This window comes from Boleophthalmus pectinirostris, unplaced genomic scaffold (assembly GCF_026225935.1).
Source record: "Boleophthalmus pectinirostris isolate CB_2022bp ecotype Guang Dong unplaced genomic scaffold, ASM2622593v1 HiC_scaffold_10, whole genome shotgun sequence".
Taxonomy (NCBI): Eukaryota; Metazoa; Chordata; class Actinopteri; order Gobiiformes; family Gobiidae; genus Boleophthalmus; species Boleophthalmus pectinirostris.
In genome coordinates, this window is record NW_026570971.1 from 30,608,702 (window position 1) to 30,627,295 (window position 18,594).

Sequence of the window (18,594 nt, forward strand, 5' to 3'; positions counted from 1 at the left end):
ATATTCAAGATAGTTATTGAATATAACATTTTCTAATTTTGTTTTGCACTAAATAAATACAATGATATAACAATATTTTTTTTTTTATATATATATATATTTTTGCTTAAATTCACAATATTTTGTATCTTTTACGTATTAGCTAACAATTTACACTACATTGTCCAGCTTTAGCATAATAGTATTCTGTGTTATATTTTACCTCATCATTGATGTTGATGTTTCTAAAGGCCTGTATGGCTGCTTTCTGAGTGGACAAAGGAGCGTCGATTTTGTTTGCACAGCTCAGAACAGCAGAGACCAGACTAGGGCTGAGGTCCTGCATAGGCTGACCCATCACTCCAATCACCTAGAACAAAAAAAGGAAAATATACAAACTTAAAGCCACTGTATGTAACTTTTTAGCTAAAAAACAGACATAATGTGAATAGACTGACTCGTAGTACGAGGTAGGAGAGCTCTTCTGGGTTGCGGATGACGTCAGGATCCATGTTTGGTCCCAGTTCACCAGAACACTGGTTTAACATCTCCTCCATGAAGACAGCCACATCTCTGATCTCTGGAGTCACGTCTCCTCGATAAAAACTGCACATAGGAAATTTGTCTATAATCATTACCTATAATTTAAAAAGACAACATATTTTGCTCTTAGAAATATCCAAATAATAACAGACTTTGAGGTTTGATGCCAAATAGTGATTTTGATTCGATTGTGAGACATTGTGCAGCTCTACCTGTGAGTTTTGTGGTTACAGCTGAAATATTAAATTGGACAATTACAATTTTAATCAAAGTCAGAGTCATAGTCAGAGCAGGGACTGCTTGTCTTTCAAACAGGGGAAGCTCTTTATATTTTTATTCTCAATGCTATTATTTAAGAAAGTGTAAACTGCCTTCAGTTACATTTGTATAGATGTGTAATTGTAACTGTACAATACCCCTGCTTTACAAGTAGGAAAGGCTGGAGTAAACCTGTTTCATAATAATCCTCAATTTCTCAAAATCTTGATTATTAAAAATCCAGTAAGTTTAAGTCCATTTAAATACATGAATAAACTAATAAATAATTTAGATTAGCCCTTACTTCAAACATAAGCAGAGCAAAAGTCCTAAAGTATGATTTTCACACTGAGAACCACATTACCCTAGTTGTATTAATATTGCACTTACTTCTTGACAGTGTACCCCAGTGCATACATGATCCCTTTGCTCTGCCTGTATTGTGCAGTACTGAGCATGTCTCGTAGATGAGCTGAAGTGGGATCAGTCTTCAAACCCAGAGCGTAAACAAAAGCATCTACTTCTGCTGAGACCCCATTGATTTTCCAAATGGACTGGAGCATGGCGCTGGTACATTCAGCTGTCCCACACTGGAATAAGGCCTGCCACGTGACCCAGGTAGAAATATCCAACATTTCAGTAACAGTTTCGCTCAAAGTTTCATTTTGGAGGGCTCTCATGGTGGAGACGAGGTTGTAGAAAAGACTGGTTCTCTTTTGGGATTGGTCGGTACCGGGCAGAGTCAAAAGTTCGTTCAAAATATTCACTGCAGATTCCTTCGTTTGGATGAGAGATTTGTGATCAGGGTCGGCGAAGTATAAAGGCTGGCCCAATGTGTCGGTCAAGTCTGAAAATATATCAGAAACAGTTTATGTAATACTTATCTACATATTACACTCTTCTCTGACCTGAGTTGTTTCCTCATCACAAACATACCTGTAGTTGTGTTTTGTTTCAGTCACACGTTTCACACACAAACCCTGCATGTTTATGGTGAGTTCTGCTCTCAAACAGAAAACACTCTGTTCCACCTTGTGATGTCATGTGGTAATACAGGAAGTGTGTTTGTTAAACTCCATACACCTTCACTAGAATCATCATAATTTCAGCCCTGGAATTGCCCATCTCTACTAAATAAAAAGTAAAGGGTAGCTGTTAACTTGAAAACTACTGCTTCATGGCATCACAAGGTGGAACAGAGCATTATAAGCTTTGGAGAAGTAGACAGACTAATAATAAAACGTTACTCAGACATGTGTGACTAAACCAAAACACAACTCCAGGTATGTTTTTGATGAGGTAACAACATTATAATAAGGGTTTTGCGTAATATAGGGCCTTTGATTACAGTGATCAGCATTGTGCCTTTAAATACATAATGGTATAACCCAGTACTAGTATAGAGTGTCTTCCTGTAAATAATATTCTACAGAGACACAACAGGTAAACCAGGCCATATGACTCACCAAACAGTCTGTTGTTGATGCGTTTGGAATTTTGAAAGCTCAGTTCTTGTGCAATCACAGATGACATGCCATTGTCCCTGCAAAAAGAAATACACAGTGAAGCAAAACAACCACCGAAAAACTCAAACTGAACAGCAAGATTTTGTTTCCAGTCTTCTTTTAAAGCTGCAGGATGTAATATTTTTGGTAGAGGGTTATTCAATTGCCATTTGTATCCATTTGCTTGAAATGTTCCACAATATGACATTAAACTTGTCACTCTACATGTAAGAATGAATGCTTTTTATTGTATTATTTTGAGCAACAAATCACCTGAAATTGAATAAATGTAAGATATATGAGATTAAGCCTTACTGTGGAACATTTAAGGCAAAGCAATAACATCTCTACGGGGATCAACAGTACATAGTGCACAATTAACTCAATCCATTGATAAAAATACACTGTCTCCCTTCTTCTTTATCTTGCCAATCAGGAGCATGATTGCCAGGATGGTGAAACAGGTTAAAATCAGGCCAGAGCTGCTTACATCATGTTTGAAAAGTGATAAATAAAAAGTGATGATAAAAGCTTACTTGTTAGAGAATGGGAGGTAGACATGTTTTTCTGTGCACTGGACAGATGTGATGTGCTTCCCCTTGTTGTCAAATTGGTAGTTGCATTCTTGGCTGCTGGTGAAGAGTTTGGACAAGGGATAGTGCTGAAAGTAAACGATACATACAAGTACAAGTATTAAACAATGAATTTACATTAACATAAATGGTTACTTCATTTACTTGATTCTTGTGATTTATTTACTGTAACTATTTTACTTGATTATGTGACTTTCAATACAACGGAGTAAGAAATTCACACCTTTTTTATTGCCAACATTTTTAAGGTAAATAACCCTAACTTTTGAAACTTAAAATGTTATAACAGGGTATCCCAGGGTTTGACTACCCCAAATTTAACACTTTTTAAGACCTTTTTAAGACCAGTTAAATGAAAATTAAGACCAATATCGCACCCATTATGCGGTCGAAAAACACCAGATTCAATTCAAATAATGACAATTACTCACTGCTTTAAATAACAAAAAATACTTGTATTGTAAAATCTCATTCAGAACTTCATTTATAGTCGTATGCATCACTTCTAAAATGGACAACAATAATTTATAACATTCTAACAAGACAAACTAACCTTTCACATTGTCTTTCAAAGTGCTTCAACCATTTAATATTTTCAACAACAACAAACTGTTGTCCACTGTACTGATTGTTTACTCATTGCCGCATTGGCGCTGGAAACCAAAGTATTGTTTGCGCATACTCCAAATTAGACGTTCATTCACGTTATTTCATGTTGATTTTTTCCCTCCCTCCATTTAACATTGCACTGTAGCCCGACTGAGTATACAAAAATAGGCTACTAAATTTTAAGTCCTTTGTGAAAAAAATAAGACTTGGACAACATAATTTAAGACTTTGTAAGACCTTAATTTAGGAACATGAAATTTAAGACCTTTTTAAGACTTTTAAGACCCCGCAGCTATCCTGTATAAAATGAGTTATGCAACCTACGTCCCATTAGAAAATAAATATTAGGTTGTCAGAATCATTCAAAAGATTGCTATTTGCATGCAGAAGGAAGGAGGAGGAAGGAAGGAGGAGGGATAATGAATATATGGTATAGAGGAGGGACAAAGAATATATGATACAGAGGAGGGACAGTGTGTGAGCAGAAGAATGCAGAGGAAATAGTAGACTTTGAGGAGGACCAAAGAAGAGATTTATGAGTTTAGTGAAAGTAGACATGAATTTGATCACCGTGAGAGCACAGAACGCAGAAGAGAGGGTCTGAGAGTGGGAGAAAATTATGAAGTTACAAAGTTAAAATGATAAAAATTTTACCAGATTCTTGAGAAGGGCCAAAGGGCTGTCTGTGAGTTTGCGTCCATAGAACTGGTCACATTTGGAGAGGTCTCGAGTCACACTGAGGTCTGCTCCATTCATTTGGTGAGCTGTGCGGCACTGACCATGAACTGTGCTCTGGAAACGGAACAATCAACAAGAAAATAAAGGAAGAATTAAAGTCTGTAAATTTGCTATGTGTTTCCCATTAACAGAGGAAATTATGGTGTGTGTGTGTATATATATATATATATATATATATATATATATATATATATATATATATACACACACACACACACACACACACACATATATATATATATATATATATATATATATATATATATATATATATATATATATATATATATATATGTTTAAAAAACACAAGTCCTTTCAGTCCACATTGTGAAATACTCCAGGAGTGTTAAATGGCCCATATTACTCTATTTCCTGATCTGTATTATAAGGTTGTTTCTTCATCAAAAACATACCTGGAGCTGTGTTTTTTTCACTCATGTACGCACTCTGTTCCATCTTGTGATGTCATGTAATACAGGAAGTACTTCACTATGATTTTTAATTCCATACACCTTCACTAGAATCATTTGGATAATTTCAACTCTGGAATTTCCAATCTCTGCTGAACTAATGATAATAGCCGGTAACTACTACAAAAACTACTACTTCATGACATCACAAGGTGGAACAGAAACAGAGTGTTTTGAGCTTTGTAGATGTAGGAAGACTAAAAATAAAGGTTTATTCAAACATGTGGGAATGAAACAGAACACAACTCCAGGTGTTTTTGAGGAAATAACAGCATTAAAACATGTCTTAATGCTCATAAGAGTCAATTTTGCGTAATATAGGACCTTTAAAGCTATCATCTGTAACTGGAAAGATCAGTCCTGAACATTGAGTTTTGGGACTTTGGGAGATGAGACAGAAGACGATGCTGTGCTCAGAGGGAAGAGAAGTGTTTTGAAGTCTGTGTTTTGTGCTGTGTATACTTTTGGGAAAACATCCCCAGGTGAAGGAAGGGGGAACGAATAAATTTACATTATATTGAAATGACGTGCACTGACCATGACACTGGTGCTCTCCTCTGCGTTTGGAGACAGGAGCATGGACACGATTCCTCTCTTGATGTTGAGGATATTCACCGGTTCATCATCTACAGAAAAGAGCATCACGTCCTGAGCATCCTCCACCGTGAACTTTAGAGGATTCCTGAAAACATGACAAATCATTTTATGAACTATTTTGGAATGACACACACCTTTTATTCTGATCAAATAATAATAATAATAATAATTATAACAGCTGCTTTACAATTTTGTGCATTATTCACACTCAGTCACACATTTGTATGATCTGATGAAGGCTTTTTGCTAAAACGTAATCTCAAAATAAAGGTTTTGACATCTCAGGCCACTGTGCTATGCTTTTTTTCCATTTTTGAAGTTGCTGCTCTCTGCAATTATACCTCTATATTATACCTCATTTGTCTCCAGTAGGTTAGACTACTGTAATGGTCTGCTCACTGGTCTCTCCAAACGAGCTGTGAGACGCTGCAGAACATCCAGAACGCTGCAGCTCGGGTCCTTACTCGAACTAGGAAGTACGAGCACATAAGTCCTGTGCTCAGGTCTCTGCACTGGCTTCCTGTGGCTCAGAGAATAGACTTTAAAGCAGCTCTGCTTGTGTACAAGTCTCTCCATGGCCGAGCACCAAAGTACATCTGTGACATGTTAGTGTCATATGAACCATCTCGCACTCTGAGGACCTCAGGGACCGGCCTCCTGCTGGTGCCCAGAGTCACGACTAAACAAGGGGAGTCAGCGTTTCAGGTTCATGCAGCTAAAACCTGGAACAGTCTGAACATGTGAGACAGACTCTTCTGTGACGCTGTTTAAATCCAGGCTCAAAACATTTCTGTTTAACTGTGCATATAACTGAAAGGTTTTCATTCCGCACTCTTCTCTCCAATTTATGTCTCTCTTTTTTAATTTTAATCTTCATGATTATTTATGTTTTGATTTGTTTTTATTATGATTTTAATGTATTTCTTATTCTGTAAAGCACTTTGAATTACTTTGTGTACGAATTGTGCTATACAAATAAACTTGCCTTGCCTATAAAGACACGAGTGTGTTCTCTGTTTGATTTGAAGATACTGCAGCCATAGTCGCCCTGGGACAGACTGACCAAGTGAGGTTGCCAGTCTGTGCCATTGGTCATGGAGGATTGGAGGATTATTAAGAATTTTGTGGAATCACCAACAGCTATGGCTACAACTAACAGCTGCATCTACACCAACAGTCACTCCAACAGCTACAACCATATCAACATCTATGGCTAGACCAATGGCTACCTAACCTCCTGTCCCACAGTTGTCCAGACTTCGGTCTGGGAAAAGGCCTGTGCACTCGCTTGTCTGAGCTGCTTATGGCCTGCAAACTCCCGTCTGCCCAATACCGCCTGCTGGAGGGCAGAGTGGCCGGCGTCCAATGGGCCTTCTCCATAGAGATGTCTATGGACGAGTACACTGCATTGGGCAAAGGGGCCTTCAAGAAGGAGGCCAGAAGGAGAGCGACCGCAGCTCTAATCCAGATGATGGGCTACATTCTCAGACCTCAGCACAATCTGCTCCTCAGACCACAACAGAAACTGCTCCTAAAGCAAAGAACACTCTGGAGACTCCAAACCAAAAAGCTTCAGTCCAACAGAATAGAGCTCCACCTGCCCACATCTCTCCAGATTTCTGTCTGGATAAGGACCCCAGCACGCGCCTGTCTGCAAAAACTTTAGAGGATTTAGAAAGTCCAGTGAAGGTTTAAATCCTGGAGGTAGGATCTGGGTGAAAAACATCCAAATGGATGAACCAGCCTCAACTTCAGAGTCCACTCAAGCTCCAAAGACACATGAACCTGAGGAAGAACTGGAGGTAGAAGGTGGGCATGAGAGTCCAGATTTGATTCAAGAGCAGCTCAGATTTCTGCAGATTTGTGAAACTGCGCCAAAAACTGCCATCCAAAATGAGGTCCCACCGTGATGCAGTACTGCAGACTCTGCAGAAGGCTTTAGACCAGTTCAGAGTCCCAGATGGAGTTTATCTCAAACCCAAGAACAACAAGAGGCTGTGCAAAGCCAGAGCCAAAGATCTGATCTACGAATCCAAGCTCTTCAAGATGGCTTCAGGACCAGAGATTCAGAGGGACGCCATGAAAAATCTGAATTTTCGCCTCAATGCCTTCAAGAACCGGCCCAGAACTGGACTGGTACAGCCACAGTGGGACAAGCCCAAGAAGAGGGCCTATTAGACAGCGCCCCCTGTGTCCTTTAAGGGGAATCACTCGTTTGGTCGATAAGGGTCAAAGGTCATCATCTGGACACTTTCGAAGTTGAGACATTTTACTGCCATCCAGAGCTCATTTTAGGTTTTTACAGTTTTAACTTTAACTGCACTGAGCAATATTAGTTATTATTAGATGAAACCTGTGACTCTTTTTCTACCATTCATTTTTTCTGGTTTTGTCCTGGGTTTTAAGAGGTAACATTTTTCAAAAACAAAATATACTGTATTTCTACTAAAAGTGGCCCGGCTCAAATCACACTGTTGTCAAACTTTGCAGCTGATGCCATCAACATTCTCTAGTGATGTGATACTAACTGTCTGAGGCTTTATTAGAGTTTAATCTGTGCTTTATTTTAACACTATCTGATTACAAAGAACTGATTTAGCTGGAACTGCAACAGCTGATTTGTGCTGTTAAACAAGTCTCTCACACATAAAATTACAGTCAAAAGCTAGATAGCTCACCATTTTTGTTAAAAATCAAACTCCTAAACAGGATCACGAACACTCTTACTGACAATAGGCTCCTGAAAATGTGTTGTTTAAATCCACTGTGTCTTTTCTTTTTTGACAGTGTTTGTTAATGTGTGCGTTGTTTCAGCATGTTACTAACACCTCAAATTGTCATCATACATGTAGAAGAGTAGGAATCCTCTATGATATTTATGACTTAGTAAATAGCTATCCTGTCAATCTGCCCCACCGGCTTCTCAACTTAACAGGTGGGTGAAGTGTGTTGCCTAAGAACACAACAACACAACTTGGTCTAAAATGGTGGAACCACTGCTCTCACCACTGAACAACTATGGCCTAATTTAACTTGTCAAATGTTGAACTTCATTGCAATTCTTCCTCTTCCATCAGTTTCTAATATGTTTAAAAACCAAGTGTACTGACTTTTCCATAGCTGCCTTGAAAGCTTCAGACCCAGGTGCAGGGGAGTAGACCGGCGCCCCCTCTGGATCCATGTCAGAAACTTCACTCACTGCACAGTCTGTGGTATGCATGACGAAACTGCACGCTTGAGGGACTTCAATCTCAACCTGAAGATACCAGATTCAGACAGAAAAACTGGGTTAAGGAGGCAAAAGTCAGCTCAGATAAGATGATTGTATTATCAGTAGGAGACCAGACGCCAGTCACGTACCTTACATGTAACTTTGGGCCCATTTCTCAAGTTGGCAGTGCCCACGATGCCATTTCTGCTTTCAGTGCTGTACTGGTAGAAATATTTCCTATAGGTTTTGAATCTGGAGACCACTGCAATGAAAATGTCAAATTGTTACACATGGGATCAGGTCTAAACTAGGACTAATTCAGGATTAAAAGAATGGTTGACCATTCAAGAGATATTTCATTTTGAGTTAACCGTTATGCAATTGTCCTAACTGTTCATCATTCTGGATCCATGGAGATGGCAACACTTCTGTGGTAAAGGCAACATAAAAATTGCAAGCGTCCCCATAGCTTTGGTAATCGAAAGAATAACACGCATGAATATGCAAAATAAATTGTGCAGGGTAGACAAGGACTTTTCACCATTCAACTTTTTTGTTTTAAAATGTTTAATTGCCATGGTAACTAGGGCTGGATATCATTAAGATGTTGCCGACCTTGATGCCTCGATACATAGGCCATGAAACGATACATATCTCAATATAATGCACTTTTGGTTCGCTACGATATATTTCAAAACGATTCGATATGGTTCAGTAAAAATAAATGTAAATCATGGCTGTGATACTAAAAGTTTTAAAAGTTAAACCACTTTTTGTGTAAAGTTAATATGAAAAACTCCCCTTTTTACTCAAATCAAAACAGTGAAAATGTCAAATGTGTCGCATAAATGAGTTTCCATCCTCTGAACAAGCAACAAAACTGTAGCGGTGTGATAAAATAATTTAGTAAACTATACCAAAAATATTCTTGCCATATATCAATACAGCAGCCCATGATATTGGTACTGTATCATCACATGAAACGATACGATATAATGAAATTTCTATATTTTTACACGCCCCTAATGGTAACAGTCCTAATTTTTCTTCATGCTTTCTTATTGCTTGTTGGGAATTATTTTGATAGTTTGTGGGGTCCTGCAAGTCTCTGGTCCAAGCTAAAAGGCTGTACTGTAGAACATTCCAGGCAAAGCAATAATATCTCCACGGATGCAGGGGAGGAACGAGCCACCATAAAAAGTTACACAGTGCACCTTTAATATATACGTATAGATTTAAGCCCATGTTTCTGAAAAATTTCCAACTTCCACATCACCAGTTAACAGATGACCCTCGAACCTTGAACTAAACCTGAGCTAAATGCAGCTCATGTTAAACACATTATGGTTAGCAGCACAGAGTCCAGAGACTGTGGATATCTACAGAAACAGGTCAAACTGTATTGGTTTAGCAGAGTAAATATTGATCGCTTTTAGTCAGGTCAAAGCAGCAACAAAACACACAGCGCTTTCTACATATCAACAAGCTCTTCTTTTTAGCACAGCAACATCAACCTTTAAGTATATCCTTTTATATACAGGGATATACACTAAAAAATAAATGTTGATCCTATTTAAATATGTCACCTTTTTCATTTAAAGGTCCTGTATTAAGCAAAACTGAATTTTGTGAGCTTTAAGCCATGTTATAATGTTGTTATCTCCTCAAAAACATACTTGGAGTTGTGTTTTATTTCATTCCCACATGTTTGAGTAACCTTTTATTATTAGTCTGTCTACATCTCCAATGCTCAACATGCTCTGTTCCACCTTGTGATGTCATGAAGCAGTAGTTTTCATGTTAACAACTACTTTTCACCTTTAGTTCTTTAGAGAATGGCAATTCCACTGCTGAAAATATCCAACTGATTCTAGTAAAGGTGTAAAAAGTTTAAAAACAATGGAGCACTTTCTGTATTACCACATGTTTTTGGTTGACAGAAGAACTCAGCATAAATCTGCAGGGTTTGTGAGTTTGTGAATGAAAGAAAACACAACTCCAGGTATGTTTGTGATGAAGAAACAACATTATACTAGGAGTGTGCAAAAATATTGAAATATCGATATATCGTATTATTTATTGTGACGATACAGTATCGATACCCTAGGCTGCTATATCGATATACCAGCAAAAGTATTTTTTGGTATATTTTACTAAGTTATTTTGTTACAGTGCCACAGTTTTGCTGCACATTTCACATTTTTACTGTTTTGATGATAAAAATGTTTGTGTTTTATATTCACTTTGCACAAGAAGTGGTTTAACAAAGACTTTTAGTATCACAGACATGATTTAGCCTTTATTTTTTATTGAACCATATTGAAATATATCGTATTGAATCTTATCGAATCAAAAGTGCACTGTATTGAGATATGTATCGTACCGTGGCCTATGTATTGAGGTATGTATCGTATTGGTAACTTCTGAATGATACCCAGCCCTAATTATAACATAGATCAGAAAACAGCCTAATAAGGGCACTTTAATAATTTTGTGTTGATCCAAAGCAAGTAATGTGTTCTATAAGTCTGTATGAATTATGTATGTATTATTGATCCAAATTCTACTTGTCTAACCTAAACTTGCCTAAACCTTTGACATAATGGGAGTATCTATATAGGTCTCCACAACAATAAAAAGTTGTGAATAAACTGGGACTAAAATCTAAAGCAAAATGCAAACTTGAGCGGGTCTAAATCAGAGCTAAACCAGGACCAAACCAAGGCTTTGCATATTTGTAACTTACATTGACACGCTGAGCTGGGTTCAGTCTCACTGCCTTGTTCTAGGAAAAGAAAAAGCAAGAAATTAGCAGAAAATAAACAGAAGTGTGTACAGTGCTGATGTAAGAGTACCATTACTGCAAAGTCATATTACTATCATTATTTCAATTTCTGTCTGGATCATTAAAGTATATATCTATCTATTCATCTATCTATCAGATCCTACCATCATTTACTAGTGGAAATATAGAGCAGTGATACAAGAAATTACACAAGTGGGTACAACTAGTGTAAAATTAACTGTCTGAACGTAAATTCATATTACTGGAAAGATAAAATATTAAATATTGCACAAAATTTGGTCACTTTCAAGTACAGAAGACAAAATGGAGAAAAATAAAATCTAATTTGAAAGAGTAGTAAACTACTCAACGGTTGCTTGTAAAAAATTATAAGAATTATGTTTAAATTGTTAATCTCATTTTCAAAAAGAGAAGAGGGGGTGGGATTAAATAAGTTTTCTTCTTCCCACTCCTTTTTGGGCCAATTTTTTTATTTTTTTATTTATTTTTTGTTGTTGTTATTTCTGCTATGATTTTATTAATGTTGTGTGTTCCATTGTAAAAGAATGTGCATTTCTTACTTGCCCAAAATAAACACATAAATCAAAAAGCAAATTAACAGGATGCAGATTACAAAAATATCCTCAGCCATTTTTTTTTTTTTTTTTTTCCCGAAAACTTGTATTAAAATGGGTCATCAAACTGATTAGAAATAGATAAAACGACCACAATTTTAGATCCACAATTTCTTAAGTGATGCAGTATTATGACAAATATTATCCAGCAATTAGCATTCAATTCTTAAGCCACTTTTAAATTAATTTCACAAAACTTTGGTACTTACGAGCCAAGGCAAGCCCACTCAGCAGCAATAAAATGCCCACCCTGCTGTACCCCATTGTGGGATAAATAATGATAATAATAAAACCCCTGTCTCCCCCTCAGCTCCTTCAATTCGAACTAAAAGACTAAAACTAGTGTCAGATCTTTATAAAGCGCTCTTTAGTTTGGCCCAGCCCCAAAGAAAGTCCAGAACGACAGAATTACAAAGTCCAGTCTGGAGCTCCCTGTGTGTTCTGGTGCTACACTTTGAACAGTGGGGGTGTTAATGACAAAAAAGTATATATATTTAAATTTCATAGGGAGGGTGAATCCAAAAAAATTAGGAGTAGTTTTGGACTCTAAAATATCTGAAATTCAAAAGTTATATAAAAAAATAGGTCTGCAAGATTAAAGGTCCTATATTATGTAAAATTGTGAGCTTTAAGTCATGTTATAATCAAAAACATATCCAGAATTGTGTTTTGAGTAAACTTTTATTATTAGTCTTTTTCTTTTCTTTTTTGCTTTCCTCTTTGTTCTTTGCTGTGTGGCCCAACAGTGCAGACGACCTATTGTGTATTTCATCTCCTGTCACTTTCCAAGGCCCCAGTGCTGTTTGGAGCTAAGCCTGACATCCCTGTTGAACTTTGGTGGAGGAAGTGCAGAGGATGTCAAGCTGGAGTGAAACTGAAACAGCAGAGAAGGAAATTCAAGCCTGCGGTTCCGTCAGTCCTGATGGCGAACGTAAGGAAATAAGATGGATGAACTGTGTGTGTTTGTATCATCTGCTTCACGAAGACCTGGTTTCATACTAACTTCATACTAACAACAGTGCATCTGTGCCAGGCTTGTGTGTAGCAAGTTACTGGAGATTTTCTACCAGTCTGTGGTCTGCAGCGTTGTGTACTTGGCTGTGCTCTGCTGGGAGAGCAGCACTAGTAAAAGAGACATTGGGCAGACTGACAAACTGATTCGTTTGCTTGTCAAATGACTGGAGATATTTGGCACAGTGAAGAACAACAGGACACTGGACAAACTGCTCTTCATCATGGACACTCACTCACTGCTCACCCACTGCACAAGACTACAGAGGGACAGATAATACTCCCTACAACTGTACAACAACTCACCCTTATGTAACACATAATACTCCCTACAACTTGACAACGACTCACCCTTATGTCACAGATAATACTCCCTACAACTGTACAACAAATCACCCTTATGTAACAGATAATACTCCCTACAACTGTACAACAACTCACCCTTATGTAACACATAATACTCCCTACAACTTGACAACGACTCACCCTTATGTCACAGATAATACTCCCTACAACTGTACAACAACTCACCCTTATGTAACAGGTAATACTCCCTACAACTGTACAACAACTCACCCTTATGTAACAGATAATACTCCTACAAACTGTACAACTCACCCTTATGTAACAGATAATACTCCCTACAACTGTACAACAACTCACCCTTATGTAACAGATAATACTCCCTACAACTGTACAACTCACCCTTATGTAACAGATAATACTCCCTACAACTGTACAACAACTCACCCTTATGTAACAGATAATACTCCCTACAACTGTACAACAACTCACCCTTATGTAACAGATAATACTCCCTACAACTTGATAACGACTCACCCTTTTGTAACAGATAATACTCCCAACAACTTGACAACAACCCACCCTTATGGAACAGATAATACTCCCTACAACTATAGAACAGCTCACACTTATATATCGGATAACCCAATGTCTTCCTATGACCTCTTGTATAAAGCTTTGATTTTAAATTTTATTACTCATCTTTTTATTTTATTTTGACTTGTACATTTACATTTATATAATTACGTCTTATTTCACACCTGTCTTTTGCTATATTTTTTGCCACTTATTTAGAATTTATTACCATTTATATTGTTGCTCTTTTTTATTATATTATTTTGTGATGTGTGAGCTCCTGTGTCTAAATAAGTCTAAGTCTAATTTACACATGTTTGAGTAATCCTTTATTATTAGGCTGTCTACATCTCCAAAGGTCAAATGCTCTATTCCACCTTGTGATGTCATGAAGTGGCAGTTTTCAAATTAACGGGTACCTTTTGTCTTTTGTTTAGAAGAGATCGGCAATTCCAGATCTGAAACTAACCAAATGAGAAGAGTGAAGGTATATGGAGTTACATTTGTATTGCCACATGACATTACAAGGCTGAACAGAGTGTTTTTAGTTTGAGAGAAGAACTCAGCCTAAATATGCAGGGTTTGTGAGTTAAACATGTGTGACTGAAACAAAACACAACTCCAGGTCTGTTTGTGATGAGGAAACAACATTATAACATAGATGGACTTTTTCTTTTTGCTTGTTCATGAAATCTGCAGAGTTCAGTTTGTTCCTCACAGCTGATATAGAAATGGGTCACAGTCAGGAATCTCATCAGGTGAACTTTGAAAGAATGTACAGCTGATTGGACGATAAGAAATACAGATAGAAATACACTGTAGAGACTTGGGTACAGTGCCGGTACAAGATTATCTAATGTAAGATTATGTCATTGTGAGTTAAAGGTGCATTGTGTAAGTTTTTTGGTGGCGGGTCCGTCAAATACTTGTCTCCATGGAGATGTTATCACTCTGTCTGGAATGTTTCACAGTGTTGTATCAAACCTTTCTATCTTCATGGAGACCAAATCAGACCAAGTTACAAGTCAGATCTGTGAAGAGGCAACCCTGCTCACGGTCAGAATGCCTGTTTTTCTAGGTATTTTTGAGCTATAAACCACCTGTAATTGAATAAATGTAAGGCAGAGCTGTTTAATGCCATACTGTGGAACATTCCTGGCAGAGCAATGACATTTACAGGTGACAGACCCTCAACCAAAAAGTTATACAGTCCACCTTTAAGGCGGTAAAAATCTACAGTGTAGTTCCGAAATATGTATTCAACTTAAAATTAAAGTATTGAAAATTAGATACTAATCGATATTAAAACTACTGTAGTATTGAATCTAGATACTCAATCAATCAATCAATCGACAACTTTATTAATCCTAAAGGGTAATTCAGTTCGCACATCTTTGGTCGTGCACAATCTATAAATAATGGAAGAAAAAGAAAAACAGACACCAAACATTCAAACCTCAGTGCATCAGGGACCTAAAAGCAAATTTACTTTCCATTTAAAAGCCTTATGGCAGAAGGAATAAAAGATTTGGTGTAGTGGTTAGTCTTTTGCTGTGGGGTGACATATTGCCTTCCAGAGGGCATTCGCACGAACTGTGAGCGCAGTACATTTTGCATGGACCACTACAGGAGTTACCTAGACCACTGAGGGATTACACAGATATAAGACCACATGGGAATAGAAAAGAAAGTACGAGGATTTAATGTTGAAAATCACATTCTCAGGCTCTTTCTCACACAACTCTCATTCTCAAATATACATGCGTAAATATACATGCGTATTGATTTTTGACTTGTTTTTTCAATACCACAACTCTGTTCTCACGTGGTAAAGGACATTGGCCCAAACTCTGGCACTTTCAATATAGAAACTCAAACATATGCAAAAAGCAAATATTTAAGAGCACCCAGAATCTATCTACAAAGGATTTCACACACGAGTCAGAATACAGAGTGTCCTACAGTAGCCCATATAGGCCAAATATCCAGTGTACTGTTGGTGTAAATGTCTTGTTTAATTTTCCAGAACACATATATTACATAGAGAAGGGTTGATTTATTTGCTAATCTGACATCTTTCAGTTTTCTTCATCATAAGTATTTGGATAAATCTGGATAAATACTGTAAAATGTGTATTTCAATTGCATTTTTACAAAAAATGTTTTAATATATCGAGAAAAAAGTCTTCCAGGCACAAAGCTGAATCCCACGGTCAGAGTGAGTGCACTAAACCAGTGATTTTCTGTGGTCACTGAGGGCAGGACTGACGCTTCAGAGCTGCTGTGTCAAATGACAGAGAACAGAAAACACATGACCACAGTGGAAGAGCTGTTTTGCAAATTTCAGTAGAGAAGTGTGTCAAAGCAATTGCAAAAAAACTTGAAGTCCTGGTCTGGCCTTGTTTTAGTCCATTGTTGTAAATACCACTATTTGCAAAATCTTTAGTTTTGGATATCATCTGTACTGAATACACCACAGAATGCATAACTGTTAATCGCTGTTGAGTAGTATTATTTTTGTAATAACAGAACCTGCCCTGCAACATTTTAGTTTATTAGTCCTCCCACATGTGTCAGCTCTGTGTCAGTGCATGGCTGAACCAGTTTGCTTTTGTTATTATTTTGAGAAGAGGAGGAGAGGGAGAGAAGAGGCAGAGGAGGAGAGGAGAAGAGAAGAGGGGGAGAAGAGGATTGCACTGGCAGAGAGACAGACACAAGTCTCAGCATCTCTGCATTTTAGGCTCTGCCCCCATTAATGATCACAGTTACCCTGTCAATAGTAATACATTCTCATTTGAACTTTATATTAGGGTGGGCAAAAGTATCGGAAATTGGATACTAATTGATACTCAAACTAGTATTGAAACTAGATAACCATTTTTTGCAGGTATTGATACTAAAAAAAGTCACATTCACAAAACAGGAATAAACCTTTCCTAAATAGCTTTAGAATGATCTTGAGCTGTATCAGAACAAGTATAAGAGCAAAACACATAGACTAGAATATGCCAATGGACACTAAGGAACCTACCTGACCACTGAGGGATGACACATATATAAGACCACATGGTAAAATAAAAGAAAGTACAAGGATTTAATTTTGATAATCTGTTTTTTAGTATTGAAATGGAGTTTGAAATTTTAGTATCGTGACAACTAGAGGTGAGATCGGGCCTAAAAAATCCAGCCCGACCCGACCCGGCCCGCGGGTATTAAAACCCGACCCGGCCAGAGCCCGACCAATTAACTTGATTTGCAGGCCCGAGCCCGAAGCAAACCCGAAATGTCATATTTTATTTGTGAGGACTCGGGAGGAGGAGCAGTGCTCAGCGTCGAGGTGTCAGTCTTTTTGCTCTCGTATGAAAGCAAAGCGCCACATTGACGACATTCAGCGAAGCCAACGCAAGTTTCTGTAGCATTTTCAACAATCAATTTGAAGCTTTTCCACACCTCACTCTTACCGGTGCGTGTTTGTCTTTTCAGTTCTCCCTGCCTTTAGTTTAACTTCTTGCTCCTCCATATTGGGGATACCAGGTCAAAATAGATGCAGACTTGCGGAGGGGAAGATGATTAAATGAAGAGGGGGCGTTCACGTGCGCAGAGCTCTGGCTCTGCGGATCCTGTTTAGTAGTTAAATAGCAATTACATTACATTACTTCTCTGTTTTATCCATATTATTTATTTTATAACAAGTATTCCTTAGTTTAGTATCCACACATCATCGTTTTAGCATACATTTTAAACATATATTTATTTGAAGCCCGAGCCCGACCCGAAGTAATGATGATCTTACCTCTAATGACAACACAAGTTTATATTAGTTTAGGAGCCTGTATGAAAAGGCCCCACCTCTTTGTGATGTCTCCTCCACCTCTTTTCTGTAGTAATAAGTTACTGAAGAATTGCAATTTATTTTGACGGCTCTGTGAAAGAGAGAAGTCATTGGAATTAGCGGTAAGTAAACATTTTTTTATATCAGGGCAAAACTGACATCATTGTGCCAGCAATTGACTGTTACTAGAAGAATGAAATGTATTTTCCAGATGATTAATTGTGATTGAAAGTCTATTATTAATTATATTTTTTATAATGATTAATTATAAAAATACTAAAGACTTGCATGTGAGTCAGTATAGTCACATTTTCTTTGTGTTTTGGTCATTTTTAAGCAGCTTTTCTGTATTTTACCTAAACAAATGACAATGTAAGCCTCTCTTTACTGTTGACAGGGATCAGATTGGGGACACCTGGGACATTTCTTGTATAAAGCTGGGACAAATCTCTGGTTTTGGATAAATCTGCTGGGACAGGGAACATAGGGGTCAAACCTGGGACTGTCCCGAATAAAGACATCTGGTCACACTATATTATGATAGACTGATATGATAGATTACACACAGGCACAGGAGAGGTTAGTAGTACTTTTTGAACAAATTGAAATTCTCAGAGTAGTTCTACCATACTTTTAATCCCATTTGAGTATATCAATATTAAAGTAATAGTACTATTTCATCTTGAGTAAAGGTTTCAGCTACTTTTCCTCCTCTGAGCAAGTCTATAGCAATATGACAAAAATAAAAGATACAATCTTTTGGATTTCCTAATCTAACCTCAGTGTTTCTCATTAACAGAGGAGACTATGGTGGCTTCTCCAAAGTCAAATTTTTGCCTCCATAGTCTCAAAGTAAGCAATAAATTAGCATTTAAAGTAACACTTTTTGGTTGTTGTATTATCATAAATATATAATAAATTTATATCATCTTTAATCAGTCTGTTATTG

At 37.4% G+C, this 18,594-nt stretch overlaps 1 protein-coding gene across 1 annotated transcript in view; it reads right to left on the reverse strand.

Annotated features, from left to right (window-relative positions):
- The window catches only part of apoba (apolipoprotein Ba), a 33,797-nt gene extending 21,563 nt beyond the window's left edge, over positions 1-12,234 (reverse strand). Inside the window, 11 exon segments of the mRNA XM_020931571.2 lie at positions 203-349; positions 438-585; positions 1,171-1,627; positions 2,247-2,323; positions 2,822-2,946; positions 4,142-4,279; positions 5,233-5,377; positions 8,403-8,548; positions 8,653-8,765; positions 11,250-11,288; positions 12,133-12,234. Of these exon segments, the coding sequence (XP_020787230.2) occupies positions 203-349; positions 438-585; positions 1,171-1,627; positions 2,247-2,323; positions 2,822-2,946; positions 4,142-4,279; positions 5,233-5,377; positions 8,403-8,548; positions 8,653-8,765; positions 11,250-11,288; positions 12,133-12,187 (1,590 nt within the window). The 5' untranslated portion in view covers positions 12,188-12,234.
- Positions 12,235-18,594: the final 6,360 nt, after the last annotated feature.